General features: G+C 43.2%; 1 protein-coding gene across 1 annotated transcript in view; it reads right to left on the minus strand.

Annotated features, from left to right (window-relative positions):
• RAB10 (RAB10, member RAS oncogene family) overlaps window positions 1-20,039 on the minus strand; it is a 44,194-nt gene extending 24,155 nt beyond the window's left edge. The window contains exon 1 of the mRNA XM_010565872.1: window positions 19,873-20,039. Coding sequence (XP_010564174.1) covers window positions 19,873-19,999 — 127 coding nt within the window. The 5' untranslated portion in view covers window positions 20,000-20,039. The remainder of the gene's footprint in view (window positions 1-19,872) is intronic.
• Window positions 20,040-20,045: the final 6 nt, after the last annotated feature.

Genomic DNA, 20,045 nt, shown 5'->3' on the forward strand with positions numbered 1-20,045 from the left:
CTTAGAGAAGTTAGATTATCCAGTAATAATCTCAATTCTCATTCCTCAGAAGGAAATACTTTATTGTGGACTTTCAGTACCTAAAGGGGGCCTATAAGGAAGACAGGGTCAAACTTTTTAGCGGGGCCTGTAGCAGTAGAACAAGGGATAATGGTTTTAAACTAAAAGAAGGGAAATTCAGGCTAGATATAAGGAAGAAATTGTTTATGCTGAGTGTGGTGAGACACTGGCCCGGGTTTCCCAGAGAGGTGGTAGCTGCCCCATCCCTGGAACCATCCAAGGTCAGGTTGGACGGGACTCTGAGCAACCTGATCTGGTTGAAGATGTCCCTGCTCATGGCAGGGGGTTGGACTAGATGACTTTTAAAGGTCCCTTCCCACCCAAACCATTCTGCGATTTGATGATTCTATGAAATCCAAGGACTGCTTTTTCCCAGATGGCCTCTCACCTCACCTGCAGCAGGGCTTCTCCGTGTGCTAGACAGACTTCAGTTCTTACTCTTAGCAAGGGCTGCCAGGGAGGCAGCTGCAGGGCCCACAGGAGCAGCCTCTCTACAGCTCCCTGGGATGTCTCCTTTCTCTTATCCACAACAGGTAAGAAAGGAATAGGCATCCATCACAAAGTGCCACTTGTAAGACTCACAACTTTTTGATAAGAGTATTCAGGAATACTTTGCACATCTGCAAACTAATCACCATTCAGACTGTTCTGGAAGAGAAACTCAAGCTATTCACAGACTCATCCTTTGGCAAAAGCTTGAGTGAAAGTGTAAGTTTTATCAGAGAGCAAAATTCAGCTGACGCAGTAAAGAACAGGAGGAACCTTTAGGCTAGCTGGGACAAGCCTCTGCAGTCATGGCAATTCTTTCTGAAATACAGATTTGCTACCTTTGGCAAAAAGCATGGCATTCAGCTGCAGATGAGAGAAAACACCAGTAACAGGTCTCTAAAATGAGCTGGAACCCACATTATCCTCCCCTATTGCTTGTGGCTTACATCTCACATGAACTTCTCTAACAGGTGGATCCCTGTGCCTATTAATTCTTTGTTAAGTGTTCTTTCTCAGGAGAAAACTGCAATAAAACAATAAAAGGAGTCACTAGACAAAGTCTCAAAACTCTTGCTCACTGAAGCAAGTCCAAACGAGATTATCAGAGACTGAGACAACAAGGAAACCTGAAAACCTGGACTACTTGGCTTCTTTTAAGCAGTAGTGAGAAATTGTAGATCCAGGTAAGGAACTGATACTTTAGGTCATAACTACTTTCTCTAACAAGACACTTATTCATCAGGAGCGAGGGATTACATTGCATTTGAACTCTTGTCTTTAGCCCTGATCACGTGTAGCATGGTCAGCTACTTGGGAAGAAAGACAGCGTGACCAGCAATAAAAAAGGAGCGATCAAATGAAAACAAGGAGAAGCCTATGATGCTCGAGTCTGACAAGATGCAAACACACAGTGCCCTTAGTTTAAACCTAGCAGGCAATACTGATTTTGCTCATGCCTTTGTAGGAGGATGTACAAGCAGTTATCATGGTAGCTCCATACCTCTTGGTTTTACAGTACTCAATCTACCCTCCTCTCCAGCTTTCAAATACATTTAATCTCATGAGTAAACAAGATAGTAACTAAGTAAATAAGATAGCTAGTCTTCCTCTTTCAGGAGAGAGCTCACTTCACATGCATGCTTATCTGCCAATTTTCTTTTGCATGTGTGTACACACACATACATACAATGCAAACGTATCTCCAGCCTCCCATATATACATACTTGTATGTATTATCAGTACTTGTATGCATCTCTTCTACACTTCTGTGTGGCAATGAATTCTTTGAAGAAATAGAAAAAAATAGTATTGCTGAACACAAACTTCCACGTAAAACAAACAGCTCCCCTCTTGCTTTGGAAAGGTGAAAACCAAGATGACTGAATGCAAGTTCAGCCAAAATCACTCAAGTCCTCAGGGTCCCCTTAGTGTCCCAGCCTCACCAACATCTTTCATGGCTCTCCTGGAGACCTGTAGTCGGTCATGAATCACCCACCGCAACGCTAACCTACCGCAGGATGCAAATCAGGTCAGACACCCCATGTGGGATACAGGTGTCTCAGGACCAGGCTATCTTCAGGCAGCTCATTTCAGAGCCAAGTACCTCATGCTTTACCCAGTGCTTGCCCATGCTGTGTTCTCCACCTGCAGGTGGGGAGCTGGGGAAGAACAGGGTGAAAGGAAGGAGTTGAGTGGCCGGAAACAAAGCTCTACACAAATTCTGGTTAGTAGTTACAACTGCAATCTCAGCAGCAGTTCCTCCCCTTACAAAAGCCAGGGCAAGTTACTTATGTCTCTTAAGTCAATTTTATCACCTTCATTTCAATAAAATGAGTGTCAAGCTGTTGTCTGAGCTGACACATGGAGCAAGCTATGCTTTCCAGCACGACTCTTCCTTTTGTCTCATTTTTCTTGACTTCACACTAAAACCTGGAAGTGCACCAACTACTGCAGGTGACTCCAAAAGCTGAAGGGACATTAACCACTACAAGCAAACACTGTTGTAAGACAAAGAAAAAATGAGGCACCCATATGAAAGAAAATTAATAATAAATTTAATAATTAATAGAAGTTTTTTCAAAAGCTAACAAGATGTTTCTGAAGTTGCCTGTTCTGGTTAGTGGAACAGATGGGAGGGGGAAAACAAAAGGAAAACTGTACCAGGTAGCAACCATCAGTCAGTGACTGAGTTATTGTTCTGCTCTCAAGGTAATTTTCGTTTCTCTGCAAAAACAAAACTATATATCCTAACACAGCAATAAGCTTGTAAGCTGCTTTCCAAAAATTTAAGTTCAGCAGCGCTCATCAGAAGAACACAGCCAGATGCAGATGGCAAACAGAGGAGGCAAACAGGTATGTCTCACCAGATGAATACATGGATCCAGGCAATTCGATTGCTGCTATTAGCCTAAGATAACTCCATACAAACTACTGCAAAACAAAATAAGTTACAAATAATGCAGGGTACCCACTGCACACAGATGACAGACAACACTTAGTAGTTACATTAGACCATGTTGTAGATTTCCATTTATTTTACCTAAAGGCTATTAGCACACTGGTCAGATTTAAAATAAATGCTTACAAAAAAAAAAAAAAAAAAAAACCCTACAATTGTTCATGATACAAAACTTCATGAGAGAGTTTCCTTACAGTCTCCAAAGTTACAATGACTCAGGACTCCTATTCAAGTGCAGGCTAGGAAGCACCTATGTAACTTGTTCAGGCACAGCAGCCCAGTGCCAGGACTGGTGAGCAGAGCCTCAGCAGTCACAGCAAAGGGGCCCCAGAAAACGCACTGAGGCAATGCAGGACTCCCAGAGCCACCACTTGGAGAAGGCTACTGGGAGAACCAGCAGCAGCCCCCCAAGACCAACATGGAAGGTATCCGGAATCACAGAGCCAGTGACATTGAAATGGCCTCTTGGCTGTCTTCGCTGTCCTCTTCTAAACCTTTAATTCCATCATTTTTGACATTCTATGACCAGGAGCATAATGAAGTACTAGAGATATGAGCAGACTATGGATTTATGCAGTAGTAAAACAGAAATGCAATGAATTCACGTTTCACTGTTTCATCTTCTCTGCACTAAGATTTTCCTAGTGCAGAGTGTGCAAACTAGAGCAGCAACAAGAACTCACTCTTCCTGCTCTGCAAGGTTTCAAGTCATGACAATTCAGCATTTACAGAGCACCAGAAGTTACATCTAAATAAAGTAACACATACCTTACATGAAACCTTAGGAAACGTACACTTAGTTAATTCTAGTAGTCTAAGAAAGTTCCACAACAACTGGGTAAGGGAAAACATCCAAGAAGGTAAGTGTCCTGTTTGTGAGCCCAGTTTTGATGGAGCTAGGCCTGGGAGGACAATGGTAACAGAACCACGTGATTTAATTACTTTAATTCCACCAACAACAAATGATGTTATTAGTGCTACTTTCCCCCTTCCCCTTCTTTCCAGTCAGTGGTGTCAGTCCTCCCATGTTCAGATTGAGTCTATCTCCTAGAGGCCTCTCCCTTCCCAAAGGACCTTCCCCAAGCACTCTACCAGTCACCCATTCACTAAACAACGTGCCATTTACGTAACCCATTGCATATTTTGTTTTAGTATCCTCATGAACTATCACCTGGGTAAACATTCACTCCTTCATCTCCAGGTCACCAGCCTCAATCCACATCACCTCCACAGCAACAGCTACACAGAACCGTTTTTCTTAGTCACATTCATATAGTAACAAGCAGAGAAACTACCAGGGGAATAGCTGTATCTTCAACTGCTAGTGATCCACCGTACCTGCAGTATGCTGAAAATTGGTATTTTCGTAGAGCAGGTATCAAGAAAAGTAATTATGACCAGACCTCTCTCTCCATAAAGATAAGTTAAAGATTCTTAACCAGCGATATTTGCTACTGTGTTGGTGTCTATCTTAAACCACTCATTTAATTCGAGCATCTATTTTTAGGAATGCAGTAGATTCTCAAAATCCAAACAATCCACTTACCTTTAGCTTTTAACATAAAATTTGCTAAACTAGAGATTCTTTTAAAAAAAGTGCATTTCCTTTTCAATAGGCTGATCAAGTCCTATCAACCCCTCCTAGTGACCCCCACGGCTCTTTCCTGAATCTTCAGGTTTTTGGTATGATTTTATAGTATCTTTATAACTGCCTTTACAGGCTAAGTTTCACTAATACCATATCAATACAGATAAATTCCAGAGTTGGTAATGTAAGGGAGAACACAGGACATCAGCAGTAGCACTGTTGCCAGATCGCCTCCTACCAATTAATCTATTCTTAACGAAGCAGATGACAATCCTGCAAGACGGCAGCTTCTTAGTGTGACCTACATTCTTCCATTCTAGGTGCCAGCATTTGTTGTGATTTCAAATGCTGTCACACGTCATGAACAAGAAAGACTCAGTGTTGCAGGGATATTTTATTTATGCAGATCAACACTAACTGATATGGGGGACTCAGCTGAATATTCATTTCAGTGACAAATCCAATACTCTGGCTTAATCTCCCGAAAACAACAGAATGCCATTGTTATCCAGCCTGACCTCTTATCTGGGAAAGGCCACATATTGTAAATTCATTCACATCTTCACCGTTTGCAGAAACGGAGGATCCTCACGACGCACTGCTGCCTACCCACCCACGGCTGCCTCGCCGGAGCTTTCCAAGCAGCCTGCCTCATATTCCACCCACAGCCACCAGCCAGTTCAGAGATGAACAACAATGTTCAGAATTACAAGACTCAGACCTACCAGAGTGAAGGACACTTTCCTAACTTGAAATTCTTTTTGAAGTGTTCCTCTTTCCCTTCAAAGCAGCAGACAAGTTGTGAGCATGCAAGCTTCCTTTGTGCATCAACTCATTTCAAGGATGCATTTTAAATCTAGGTCAAGACTACAGCCTTCTAGAGCACCAAAATTTTCTCTCGCTACTAGCCTCAATTGAAACATCCTCAACGATCATTCTTCAGATTTATATTAAAATCACAAGTTAACACCTACATGTTAATTCTGGAGTAAATCATTAGAAAAGTCAATATTGCTACCAGAAATTCTTTAAGAGCACTTGGGGGCAGTATTAAAAAAAAAAACCAAACCAAATAATCAAGGAGACAGAGGTATTGTGAATTGTCTGTTTTCCACACACCAGGTTGCTGCACCTACATAGCAACTGTGACCTTCCACACCTCCACTATTCTTGTCACCTATATTTAAAAAATTAATCGTCTTCAGAAACAAACCTTGAGATCTCTCTTGTTCCACTTTACTCCCCTCCAATAGAGAGAAGTCCATTACCTTGCTATTATGCACTGGATACTTGCAGATGTAAATCTTTATATTAGCTGGAACACAAGCAGTAAGACTTTTTTCTTTTTTTTTTTTTAAATACAGATTACGTCCACACATTTAGGTGTCAGAAGCCACAAGGCTGTAAGGAAGCATAGAGTATCACTACACCAAGAATTCCACAAAGCCACTTCTCAAGTGGCATTGTTCAGATGTTTAATAGATTGATTACAACATGAAGTGCTGTTCATCCCCATACCTGGAATTAAAACAGCAAATCCAAATAATCAGAAGGTAAGAAAGGCACCAGTACCATTCAGCATGCAGTCAGAGTTGAGGTCCCATCACATGTACCTGCTTGGAAGTTATTTTAAAACAGCACTGCCTCATTCAACAATGACATGGCAGTGACTTACAAGAGTTCTGCTTATATCTCAAGTTCTAGCTCCCTTACTCTATCTACTGCATACATTTAAATACTGACCTGTAAACAAAAAGCTAGTAATGAAGTTTATTTGCAAAGATTAATACAAAATACAACTTTCCTGTAAAGTGAAGGTAATGACTCCTCCAAGGGAGGAACTGAGATATATGAGCTTAAAAACATAGAGGTACCTGACTGGTGGTCCATAGGAAAAGGTGTCGTAATGAACTAAAGGTAAATCCACAAGAACTCAAAACAACCCAGCTTCTAGTAACTTTTCCTTGAGAGGCATCATGTCCTCCTCCATGTTCAAAGGGAGTGACTACAGCACACATGTTCCTGCCTCGGCAGTTCAAGCCACAATTTTGGGTGATTAACAGATGGGCCACTGGTGATTTAAACTGACAGAGACAGCTGAGGCAGTACAAAAGAACAACATGGTTTTCTACCTCTGGCAAAGCAAGAAGGTAGGGGACTTTGGGTAAGCTCTAACTGCCACAGCTATGCCCGTGAACCCTCCAGGGTACGAAGCACTGAACAGCATGCTACGGACACCAGCAGCAGTGAGCTAGCTGATGGCAAGGGAAATTCCCAGGACCAGAACTTCAGCCAATGGGTTAAGTGTTTGTGGCATGGTTCTGATCTCATGGTTTTGATTTGAGAGCTAGCACTCTCCATACTAGGGCCTGGGCAAAGTTCAGGAAATAACGAGGGCAAGGACCATTCCCCAGTAAAATGGATGCAGGCACTAGGTTCTGGACATCAAGTGACAGCTGTTTCCCACAGTTAAGAATCTGGCACATTTAACTTGAGCATCAATTCAGTAGACATGTTCAAAGCACAGCTGCCATGAATTTTGGGTGCAGTGAGTCTACCCAACATTCACACCAGGTAGACTAAAACTGAGATCCCAGACAATGACGAAGATTCAGAGAGTCTCACTTTGGTGCAAGTAATCTGTCACATACAACAGGGACAGAAGCCATCTCTCAGGCCAGAACCTGTTATGAAGCTTTCTCATCCTCTCCTCCCCAGCTGCCTTGAACTTATAAATAAGCATTAATGCAACTTTTGTCTAGTGAAGTCTACGTATATGTGTTAGACAGTCCTCAAAGCATGCTGCACAGAAAGATCTGAGGTGGCCACAGAAAGCAAGCAGATCAACCAATGAGGGTCCCTCAGGATCCCTCTTAACCATACTCCTTCAGGGAAGGAGTTTCAAAAGTCATGTGAAAGCACAGTTCCAAGTTTACATCTAAAAAAATTCTGCTCAGAAAGAAAACTAAAGCTTCCTGTTGATACCACCTACACTGCCACTTAGGTCTATGAGACCACGCATAGTTTCAACACAAGCAGTTACTTCTTCCAGAAAAAAGAAACTTTATCATTTTGTTATTCCAGCAGCTAAACCTTACACAAGGCTCCCACAAACAAAACAAAAGAAAATGAACAAAGGAACTATTTTAGTGATGTTTTATGCATACCAAGAGACAAAAGAGACAGTAAGGTTTTTATTCATAAGGTAGTAAGGGGGGGGGGGGGAAGGAAATGAAGCTCTAGCAAGAAACAGTACTTACTTCAGAGTTGTTCCCATGCAGCAGTAATCTCTGCTTAGTGTCAGTTAATTCCACATTCGAGGGCTGATTTAATTCTCTGCCATTACATCTTTCATTTTCCAATCTACTCAAAATTAACTTCTGGTCCAGGCAGAGTTCAGCCAGCCACCTTTAACAGCACATATTTTTAGAGAGCATGTCACATGAAGCAGCCGTATTTCCTTATGAATCCCTTTGTCAACAAAGTCCATTAGGTCCCATACCTAAAATCATGGCAGGGAAAGGTCTGGACTCCAGAAAGCCGGCAGTCCACACACAAATTCACGACTAATTGGAATTCTACTCTAAACCACGAGGGATGTACACTAAGTATGTTCAGGTTCAATTACAGCCGATTAAATCCGATTTCATGTATGTCTTAGCCTACTTATGCTATATTTGTTAGCTAGAAAATATGCTACGTGAATCTGGTTTCACATAAACTGCTTCTATTTATGAAACAGGAAATTTGTCACTACTTGCTGTAACAGTAATTTTGTCCTCAAATTACATAAAAATAAAATTCAAGTTAACACTTACCCTGGTTGATTTATACTCAGCAGCTTGACAAGACAGGTAATACATAAATGAAGGGAAGGAGACTCATTCAGGAACAGCACTAGCTTTACCAAAGAGGCAAGTACTGTGTCTTAGAGGTCATTAAAAAGATTCAGCCAGTCAACCTGTTATAGTTAGTTGGAAGCTCAAGAGGAGCCCAGAAGCTCTCTGCCTTCCCAGCTTCTGTAACAATGACTTACTGCAGTGCAGAAACTTAGATCAGTTACTTCTTGTTTCAATAATTAAAACTCCTTACTGCTAGAACTACCGAAGAAAGGAAGGAGAGACCATCACTTAACGTTTTCAGACCAGACAACTTGCTGGAACTTACACTCTCAGCTGAACCCACTGACCTACATTTGATTAGTTTCAGCCACACCAGCAGATGAAAGACAAGAAATACACTGAAACACCCTCACAGGTACAAGGATTTCAAACTTCTAACAGCAAAACTGAGGAGTCAGAGATTCTCCAATTGTTTCCAAACAGATTTTGACATTTGTTTGCATGATGCAGTCCCTATCAATATTTGAGAAATGAAAGCTTGTCATGCTTTACACACTTTACAGTATGTCTGAAGTATTTCAAAGTCAATGCAGCTTTATGAGGACAGGTAGTTACTGCACTTGGACTTTTACGTGTCTTCTCTGGTGAAACAGTCTGCAAGCTGCCTTTTCCAACTTACTGAAAAGAATGCATGTGGTTGTAATTGACTACTTATTGCTGGAAAACTAGGTTTCTTTCATTACAAACAGAAAGTATTACCATTATTTATGAAAGTATCCGAAGTCAAGCTAGTGACTAGACTACACCACAGGAGCAAGTTTTGTCATTGCTGGCATTAGATATGCACTGACATTACTCCAGCACGAAGCACTGCAGTCTAAGATGCTATCTAAGCATTGTTTGCGCTTACAAGAGGGTTGGAGATAAGCTGTGACCCAGCCCCTTCTGTGTAAAATTTTCAATACAGAATTGGTGGTTAAGGACACACCTATATTTCGTACAGAGACTCCAGAGAATGGCATTGTTTCTAGTGCTACATATAGTACGTTCAACTTTGAAGCTCCATTGCTTGCATCAGTACAATTCAATACATATTTAAGTTTTCATTTACTGAATATCAGCTTATACAATACCTAAGTTTCACAAAAAGCTTTAATTTATTAACCCTTCAGCATCAAGAAACACAGAGAGTTCACAGAGTCAAAGCACAGCACGGCAGCAGGCACTTATCTTTGGTTTACTCCTACTTCTAGGAATTTGTAGGACAATTTCCACACCCCGAGCTATATGGCACAGCGTGACCATGAAAGTTCCTCCAACTCCCTACTCTTGGAGGAGATCAAGTATTATTAACACCAGATGCTTCTACCCAACCTCTACGTTCTCCTGCAAGTGAGAAGATGAATGGCGGTGTTGTCAAGCTAATTAGCAGGAAAAAAAGCTTGAAGTAAAAAAAAAGCCTATTGCTACAACATTGCTCAGAAGCATCACATTTATCGCTAAGTTTCATCACCTTTTTTAGCTATTACTGATACTGTGACACTCAAATTGAACTCATAGAAAGAGCCTGAGAAACAGGAATTATGTACCTTTGAAAGGGTGGAAAAAACTGGAAGAATGTCACACAACACACCTAGAATCAGAAGTCATTGCTACCCCAAAATGTTGGCCTCTCCCAAAGCAGCATTGGAGGCTGTAAGACTTGTTTGGATTCTTTAGTTTGCTGTATGCTGCAACAAGGTTAGCTACACCTCATCTGCAAGAAGAAAAAAGCCTCAAGCTAGCACCTTGCCAAGTCTCAACTCCAGTGAAAAGGCGTTGCGCCTCAAGATCAGAATAGATGCTCACTCACAAGGCAACCACAGAGACTCCCAGTTTCAATTCTCATGGAATAAACCCATTTCCCTTTGCACTGAAGGGAGCCAGGAGTGGTCACACAGTCAGCCATCCTGCCTCAGCAAAGGACCTGCCCTAGCTCTCTGTATCCCACATATATTCTGCAACAAAGCACTCAACTACAACATTGAAAGGGACTATGTTAGAAAATGACATCAGGATTTACACAGAAAGAACTGAGGTTAAAGAAAAGTTTCACCAATAGCGGGGCCAGCAGCACTGTAAGTTACAGGGTGAGAAACCACAATGCTGACAGCAACTCTGACTAAAGAGGCACCTGCTCTGAGCTCAGCAGCAGTGCTGAAGCTCCTGCAAAAGCTAGATGAGGAACACCTGAACTTGCTCTGAGCAAGACATCACATGCCTTCTTTATCAGTTGTTTCTTCTACCTCTTAAGAAACTACTTTGTTAGAAGCCCTTTACAAAGCTGGTGGCCATTATCTAATGCTCTGAAGGATCAAAAGGAGACTTCCAGCAGGAGTCTCTCCAAACTGTAGTGCTTTTGATCAGATCCAGCAGCAGCTCTGTCACACACTGGGAATTTGGATCCCCAAACCAGATCCTGTCCTGGCAGCCAGGACCAATAGCAAGACTAAGGTAGGCTGTGGAGCATGGAGCTTGTGCTTCTAACACCCCACAGCAGAGCCACATTAACTCAGGTTGCCTGGGGTCTCTTGTAGAAATACTTTAACAACCCCCAAGGACAGCAATCCCATCATTTCTCTGCATTTCCATTCCAGTCACATACCACCTTCATCAATTTTTTCCTAATACCCAGGTCAAGTTTGCCCTGTTGTGACTTGTGTCCACTGCTTCTTGCCCTCAGCAGCAGCCTCAGGCAGCACCGCAGCAAATGCCCAGGACCCGAACCTGGGCAGCTGCGTCCTCCTGGTTCTCTGGATGGTTCAAGGCCTCAAGCACGCTGGGACGCATGAACTGTGGCACACAGCCACCATGACCAAGCAGACACTAGCAATCTAACACTGTTGTAGGTGGAGTTTCTGAGCCCCTCTTCCATGCAAACCACCAGCACTTCTGTTCACCAGTCCCGCTCACTGAAGTAGGAATGAAAAGCACCAGATTTTTCCAGAGAACTCACATTTCTGGTCCACACCATCCTAGACATACCAACATTAAGTACAAAACCCAAAGAACTAGCCAGTAGTTATCTTTGTTTTTTGCCAGAAACTTGAGTAGCTAAAAAAAAAAAATTTGTTGTTTACTGGCAAGATCAAAAAGTTATGTTGAGATGAAAGCATCTCACAGTATGCTTAATAAAACAGAAGTGTTGGCGGGATTCATTTAACCAACAATTAGACAGCTTTATTTAAGCTACACATCTAAGCTTCCTCTACAGTGACAGAGAGGCATGCGTACATACTGCCATGTTCAGATGGATGAGTTTCTTACTTTCCTTCGCCCCAATTACAGAAGGAGCCTCAACAGCTAGCCCATGCTGACAGTTCAGCTTTTAACCAGCTAGTTATGCTAGAGGAATCCCATTTCAGAAAAGGACGGAAAGAGGATAAGATGCAGACTGCAGCAAGCCTTGGAAGGTGTGAAATTAAGATTGCTACCTAAGGAACTGGAAACATCTAGATGCTGCTTCCAACATTTTCAACTTCTTTTAATTTTCAAAATTCAGACATTTACTATAGACCCACAATAGTAAAATAGTTTGAGAAGTGCAATTAAGTTAGTTACCTACAGGGAAGTCAGCTGCCAGTGAGATTTGGTGGTGAGGAAGAACAGGTAACATGCCTATGGTTAGAAGGGCAGGAGAGATGACACTTAGCACATGAATACATCAGACATCAATAGGTTAATTCATATGTCCAGACGCCTGAAGTTAATAACTGAACATCTGAAGTAAAATGTAAAATCACCTTTAAGAGACTAAAATGCTGGTGAGACCAAGTTAAGACATAACCATCTCAGAGGGCAGAATAACTTTTTACTCGGGACCAGGCACATACTGTTGTTCAGTGAATGTTGCCATGAAACAGACACAAAAGTTTGATCTCATAAGCCACAGATGAGACAACTTGACAAGACCAGCTTTAATGAACCTTCTGATTGTCTCATAAATCAAAGAACAGGCAAGTAAGCGGTACCATACCCTGACCTAAAACGGGTAAACACCTGAAGTTATGACAGTACTACCCACCTTTGTAACCATGTCTTTTAAGAGTTCTGAAGCTCAGATCTTGGGCCAAGACAGCCTCCCACCGAGGATGACGTTGATCACAGCCCTGTTGGACTGCAGCACTAAAGGAACTCCCAGTACATGAAGCAGCACAACACACCAGACCCACGTTATCGGGAAGAGACTGTTTCCAGCACTCCTCCCAGTCCAACAACTGCTTCAGCGTATCTGGTACCTGTAGAGCTAATCATTAGTCCAAATATGAAAGAACATCAGTTTGAAAAGCATCCTTGAGGAAAAAGCTGTACAGGTATGGATGTCAGTGTAGGTATTCCATACTTAATGGAATCAAGCAAGCAGGCCTCTCTCAAGGAGCATTAAGTCAGATTTTGGAAATGTGAGACACAAATAGATATTTCTCTAGGTTAGCAGTATAAAACAGTCACAATCCCAGTGGGAAAGATGAGCCTTGAGATGTTTTAGCTACAGAAAAGAACAAAAACATGCAGAGGCTTCTAGTTAAACCCACACAAGACTTCTAGTTAAACCCACACAGAAAAGAAAAACCCACACAGTTAAGTTGTACTGAAACACTAAACATTCAAGACAACTTGCAGCAGCAGCTCTGGTCTCTTTCCTGTCTCCTCAGGACCAGACAGGGAATTCCCACAGCACCGGGAATTTGACAAGCTCATTTTTCACAAAGCATTTCTGAAGTACCTTACCCCCTCACAAGGGTTACACAAAACCAGCACCAGCTGAAACCCTTCTCCACATGTCATCAGAAGGTCACATAGCAAAACAGGCACTGGCTGCCACTGCCAGGGGAATCCATGCAACCTGCTCTCATCCAATGTCTTTCCTGGGCATTTCTCAACCCCAGGTGGGATGAAGTTTCCTGTCAGGAGCAGCCCATTCCCAGACACCATCCTTCCCGAGATTCTCCAGCTCTTCCTCCACTAACAAGCAAGAACATGCTGCCTTTCGACAGCTCCAGAAAGGAGAAGCACAAGAACAAGCTGTTGCCACCTGAACAGTGGAAGCAGCCCACACCCTGCTCACGAGGGCTGCCAAGAGCAGGTACAGCGAGCACGGCCTGCCAAGACAAACCCCCCCCCCCAGCACCACTGGACTAAAGGCAGCAACATCTGCTTAGCACAACCTAAAAAAAAACCTTCAAATTAGGATACTCTCAACCGATTCTCTAATTAAATATCAATATTAACTTTCAGGGTAGATCAGATTACGCATTTTCTCAGGATAAAGAAAGGGGAGTAACAGATTTTTTTTCGAAAGGGGTAAATCAAGAAGTCAAGAGGATATCACTTCTCTGCACCCCCAGTTGTGCTTATCACTCAAGGCACTAAAAAATAGCTCTCGGTTTCTTAAAATGAAGGCTGTATCCCTGCTTAGCAGTTCCTGGGCAAGTTTTCTGCCAACATCAACAGGCATTTCATTTGGTCTTGTAAAATTCAAGAGCAGACCACGGATTATACGGACAGCCTGTCACAAGAAGCTACAGGCCTGCGCTCTGAATCCGAAACACACTTTACCCTAGAAAATGTTAGCGACTTCATCCACTCTTTATCTTCGCCACTTATTGTTGAAGTGACAGTTCCGTTTCCTCCTGGACACAGCGCTGGCTTAATTGGAGCAGCCAACCTCCTCCGCACACTCCTTCCCATTCGTCTCCACATCTTCTGATCGTACTTAGCACATTTAGGTAACAGCTGCCTATTAGTTTCAATTGAACATAAATAGCATGTCAGTGCAAGAACAAACAGAAAAAGGAGCAGCAGGGTTACGTGTCCTGTGCTGCCACCACACAGGTATGTGTCTGAGTAAGGAGTTCAGCAGCGTTCTCACCCTTCACCAACTGTTTTTGCCCTGAGGCAGTGACAGCAGCAGCACAGGGAGAGGAGCAAGCCCAGTTTAGGGTTTGCTTCATACTAGGGGCAGGGAGAAGGGAACACTAGGCACTGGCGCTGCTGCCAAGCCCTTTGTATCGTGGCACTGCAACCCTAAAAGTGAATTTTCAGTACAAGTGTCACCTATTCCAGTGCTTCCATGTCCCCAGATGCCCTATGCACTCTGCCAGTACAGATTTATGTGGTAACATAAGAAGCCAGATCAGGAAACTGATCCAGCTCAGCTGAAAAAATTGCTATGTTAAAAAGTTTCCAGCCAGCTCAGCTCCTCAGCTCTTCACCATACAGCCAACCACACGCTTCTCATCACTGCTGCGAGGCATGCACAAGCAAAACTGCTGCTCATTGTCCACGGCCCTAGATTAACAAAAACCAAAACACCCTCAATCATACTGAATCACACCATAAGTCCAATTAACTCTGTAACCCCTCCACTGGGTGTCCCAAGCAGACAGAGGTGAGGAGAACTACTCTCTCCAGGCCAAAAAATACTTGTTCAACCTCCAGCAACCAAGAGCTGAGGGGATTCACAAGCTCGAGATGGCATCCAGAGCATCATGTCCAACAGCCACCAATGGATCCACTTCAATTTTCTACTTTCATTCTGAACTGATTTATATTTTGCCCTCCAAAACTTCCCATGACAGAAAGTTCTACAGCTCAATTACCTATATGTAGAAATGATTTTTGCATCTCTTGCTGCCTGATGATTTCATGGAAATGACTGAATAGGAGTTGGGGTGGGATTTTTGTTGGTTTAGGTTTGTTTTGGTTTTTTTTCTAATTCACCTGCTCCATGCCAGGAGTCAGATACAGACTCAACCCACAGCCTGGGCACAATACAAACAAAACTCAAAGTTGTCTGCTGCTCCAACAAGCCGACAAGCTATAGGTATGAGACAAAAAAGGAATATTAAGGAAAAAGCAATCCAGTACTTTCAACTGCTGTAGTAACACTCTTTTTTTGAACCCCAGAAACTACTTGTTTTTCAAACTTCACTGCAACTATCATACAGCCAAAAGAATTTTCACAGTTCAAAACATAATTTCTGCCTAGTTTGTTTTCCCACAGTCGATCAAGTTTTTCCCCATTCTCTGTCTAGGACTCCTTCCTTTCCAATATTAATACATCACAATCATGGGCAAACAAATTCTCATAAGATGTATGAAGAAACTTGTTATATTTACTATTTTTGATATCTGAGGACTTATTTTTTAAAAATTTCACTGCTTAAATGTATCAATATGCAATGATTCCAAAGCAAGAGCTTAGCAACTCAAAGTCACTTCTAATAAAGGCCAAAGAAATAAAAAACCTGAGAAAAAAAAGGATTTCCTCAGAGAGTAGTTTTCATATACCTTTGCATTTAAAACAATACAGTTTTGCACACTCATACTGCTTTCTCTCCTTCTCTTTGTATTTGTAGAGTTGCAGACAGCGTGAGCAAAGACCAGAAATACAGAACACAAATGTATCTTCAGTGTGGGTTAAGATCCATGAAAGCTTTACCTACATCAGTAGCATTTAGAGGGAATCTCACAATAATTACATACACTTTGTTCTCTTGAGCACATTACTAGAGGTAGTCAGACTTCATGGGAAAACATTTTTTGTGACTCATCTTAATTTGCATTTTACTTAGTCAAACAATAGCAATTACATGCTTGAGTTCAGGTTTGACATTCAAATTTTTAGACGGACATCCCTGCAAGAACAGCCCTCCCTACCTGCTTATGCCCAGGCACCAAAGGCCAGCGCTTCACCTGCTGACCCTGAACACCTTCACAAAGCATGCCCCCAGAGCTCTGACAGATCATTTTTCAATGGTTCACTTCAAGCTGTCATTAACTTGACACATTGAATACCAATAAAAAAATTACTAAAGAAAATTAAGATCTCAATTATACACTGACTGGAAGCTACTTACACTAACACTTTTAATGTTAAAAATAAAGAAAAGCTGCTGGTAGCATGAATGGCAGAAGAGAAAGTACTAAAATTAGCAGTGTTTGGAGAGAGGGCAGACGAGGCAGCAGTCCATTTAAGAGAAGCCTCCAGTACTCAGTGCTTAGGAGCACCAGGGAGCAACACCACTGCCCAGAGGAACAGCTACCACTGACAGGCCTGACCCAACTGTAGAGTATCTGTAGAGCACAACTGAAAAGTCACCACAATTTCTCCAAAAAAGAGATACCATAAACATGATTTTTGCACCAGAGAATTACTGAAGAGTTATTAAAATTAAAAATGGTTTGTGATAGACCAAGTCTTCTAAAATTTATTCCCTTTCTGCCTGGAAACAGCAACATAGCATTTGAGGACAAGGCCCCTGCTCTCTGTAGGGAGGTTACGATGACTTAGGGATTCTTGCAGAAGAGCCATCTGGATTATTTATAGTACCTCTAGACAGGGTAATGAAATCATTCACACATGCACCTCATCACATCCAAAAGCTTAACTGCTGTTTTAGCAGGAAATATTAGATCAAAGCGCTTCCAAGTCAAATGTTAAAGAGAGTATACCAAATTACACGTATAGCAAATTATATCCAAACTGCCATCACAGATCATGCTTCATCAGTCCTTAAAATGTGTAAGGATGAAAGTAAGTGAATATAAGTTACTAACGTTAAGTAGAAATGCATTATTATTGTAGCTGCACTTACATATGCAGACAAACCTTTGGTTTTAAAACACTTCCCCCTGTTTGTCTTTTATATACACAGGCTAGTTTCAATATTCTTTGAGACCCATCTTTTCCTATAAAGACTAGAAAGACTGAACCAGTCCCTGCTTACAGCCAACAGTACTACCGCACATTTTATGTGCTTGACTATCTCAGGTTCTTGGTGGAGCTCAGTGTAAACACAAAAGCATGAATCAGAGTTAACAAGTTACCAAGTATTATTTTTTTAAATATAAGGAGAGATTTGGCCAATAAGCAAGTCACCTTCAATGTCATCAACTGTGTACACAAGTGCTTTGGAAATAGTATTTCCTTGTTGCTACAGGTCAAAGACTCCATCTGAGGTTTTTCCTGAAACTCTCCTCTTCCGGCTACAAAACCAGCCCAAGTTGTGCAGCTGCTGCAGGGGAATTTATCACCAGCAGGTACCACCAGGCAAAGCACCTTTCCAGGCTCCGTGTTACGTTCCTGGATTGCCATTGCTGCCATCACTGCTGCAGCAGAGGAAAACCTGAGAAAGTCTAAAAACCATAGTTACTAGTGGTAAGTTGAGATAACTCAGTCGCTTTGTAATAATGCAGAGAACAATTAAGCGGACAGGTGTTTTAACCCAGTTCAAGATTCTTCCTTCACAGATGGGCTGCTTTTTAAAGGCGCTAATGTACAGTTTCCCTTTCCACTGACACTGCTTGCACAGGACACCTTCCCAGCAGGTTTCCTCATTAAACACTTACAGAAGAACTAAGGAATCAATACATTTAAGCCATCTTTGTGCACGTAAGCACCTGGAATTCAGCACCACACAGGAAACCCCTTCATACCCCCAAAATCTGCTAAATCCCACCGTGAAGACGCAAGCCTGACACACCAACCAGTAATCAAGCGGTGTTCACAGCCACCGTACCTAGGCATTTAGTTCAGAACCTAGGAAATAAAACTTGTTTGTCTTCCGGTGTAGATGCACTACAAACAACTTCTCCAGAAACAAATACCTACTGGTCTAAATTGGTTTGAGTGTTCAGAAATGCTTCCAAGCTCTGCACGTGCACACTTGCTACTAAACCTGATGATACTCTGCTTGAATGCTCAAAAACTGCCGTTAGACTAAGAACTAATACTAATTACTAAACATCACTGATCACTAAAAGCACAGGTTCTCTGGAGCAAGAGCCACCATATATCCGCTGACTTCTTAACTAAGACACTGACTACTTTTAACTTTGAGAATTGAAATAAACCTTCCCAGCAAACTCAGAAAGCAACAAACGCCATGTAATACAGGCAAGAATTAGCCAAGCAGCACAGAATTGCACTATGGCCACAGCAGCAAAATAAATACAGCCTTCAGTAGTCAAGGTATGTGATGTTAAGAGACAAGATAAAGTGACTGTCAGACACACAGCCCCCTCAAAACAATTAAGCAAAACCCTGAGCTCAGGCCCAAAGAGCTTTTAGGCAACAACTGTGTCTTGACACTTAGTTGTCCCCCAAATATACTTTCTTTCACTTCCAAGTACCTGAGGCTTGCTTAAGAGCATCTTTGTATGCCTTGTAGTCGTAGCTGCAATTTTGGGGGTGACGTTTCAACACCGATGAGGAAGTATATGGGCATGTACTTACACCCAGCACTACAGTTTACACTGATACTGTATGTTCTCCCACCCTTGGCGAACAGCTGTACGGCCAATCATTTAAGGGATTTATATCAAGCACAAAAAGCCACCCCCCAAAAAGATTTTCTTTTTTCCAGATGCACGGTAGGTATCTGCACACGTTACACCACTGGGTACTGCAAGAAAGAGTAGAAGCATGAATTCTCTTAAATTGCCAGAGTCAGTCACCAGGAAGATTAGAAGCTGCTAACCTGAACTCTTCATCTGCAAAACGAGACAGCATTCAGGAGAAGAAAAGCAAAACTCTCTGATAAACCTAGGGAGAAAGGTTGTTAGGTACAAGGCTTGCCTTACAGCACAGAGAGAGGAAAAGCCTAAGGAAAACAAACAGGTCTCCTTCGCGATGTCAAAGAAACTACCTTAGTCAGGAGCTGCACACCAATGAAGGGCTAAAGTCAGCTTTGCCAGAAGCCTGGCGGCTCACTCCCGGAGGAGGGAAGGACAGCTTTGTTGGGTGAGAAAACAGACCCCACCCACAAGTGTAATCATTTCTGCTAAGCCACATCAATAGCGGTGAAGATACAGTGCAGGGATGGCAATCCCATCGCCCTCCTGCGTGCAGGGGGCTAGAGATTAACCGCTGACGGAAGGAGCCAGGTGGGCTCTCGCTGTTAGCTGGCCGAGGATGCGGGGGACAAGCTGCCAACGCAACCCCCAAGGAAGGGAAGGAGAGGGTCGCTCAGGGTCACCAACGGCGGAGAAAACTGCTGCGCTCAACTGCGGACAGAAACCAAACCATTCCTCCCTGCAGCAGAGGCGAAGCCGGTGTCGGGTGTGACCAGGGCGGCCGGCTCTCCGAGGATTTCGTGTCGACAGCGAGAGCAAGGAGGCGAAAGGGTGTGGACAGGGGGTCCCTCGGGACCCTCGGGGACACTCGGACGCGGGGAGCTGACGCAAGAGAGGAAAACATGACCAAAAGCTGCGAGGCAAAGCGGAGAGCGGGGGTGCAGCCCCCCGGGGGGGGGAAGGGGAAGGCTGCAGGACCCCACCAGAGCGGGAAAAGGATGGGGGGGGAGGGGGGACGTGCTGGAGGGGACCCGGCCGAGGGTGAGCCCGGGGGCAGGGACCCCCCGGGACGGACGGACGGACCAGGGGGGGGCACTGACCGATGGTGGAGATGAAGGTGGTGTTGAAGGCATCGTCGGAGAAGCGGAAGAGCACGCAGGTCTTGCCGACCCCCGAGTCCCCGATGAGGAGCAGCTTGAAGAGCAGGTCGTAGGTTTTCTTCGCCATGGGGAGGCGCGGCGGCCGCCACCGCCACCACCACCGCCACCACCGC

The sequence above is a fragment of the Haliaeetus leucocephalus genome, unplaced genomic scaffold, assembly GCF_000737465.1.
Source record: "Haliaeetus leucocephalus isolate CR32 unplaced genomic scaffold, Haliaeetus_leucocephalus-4.0 Scaffold197, whole genome shotgun sequence".
NCBI lineage: Eukaryota > Metazoa > Chordata > Aves > Accipitriformes > Accipitridae > Haliaeetus > Haliaeetus leucocephalus.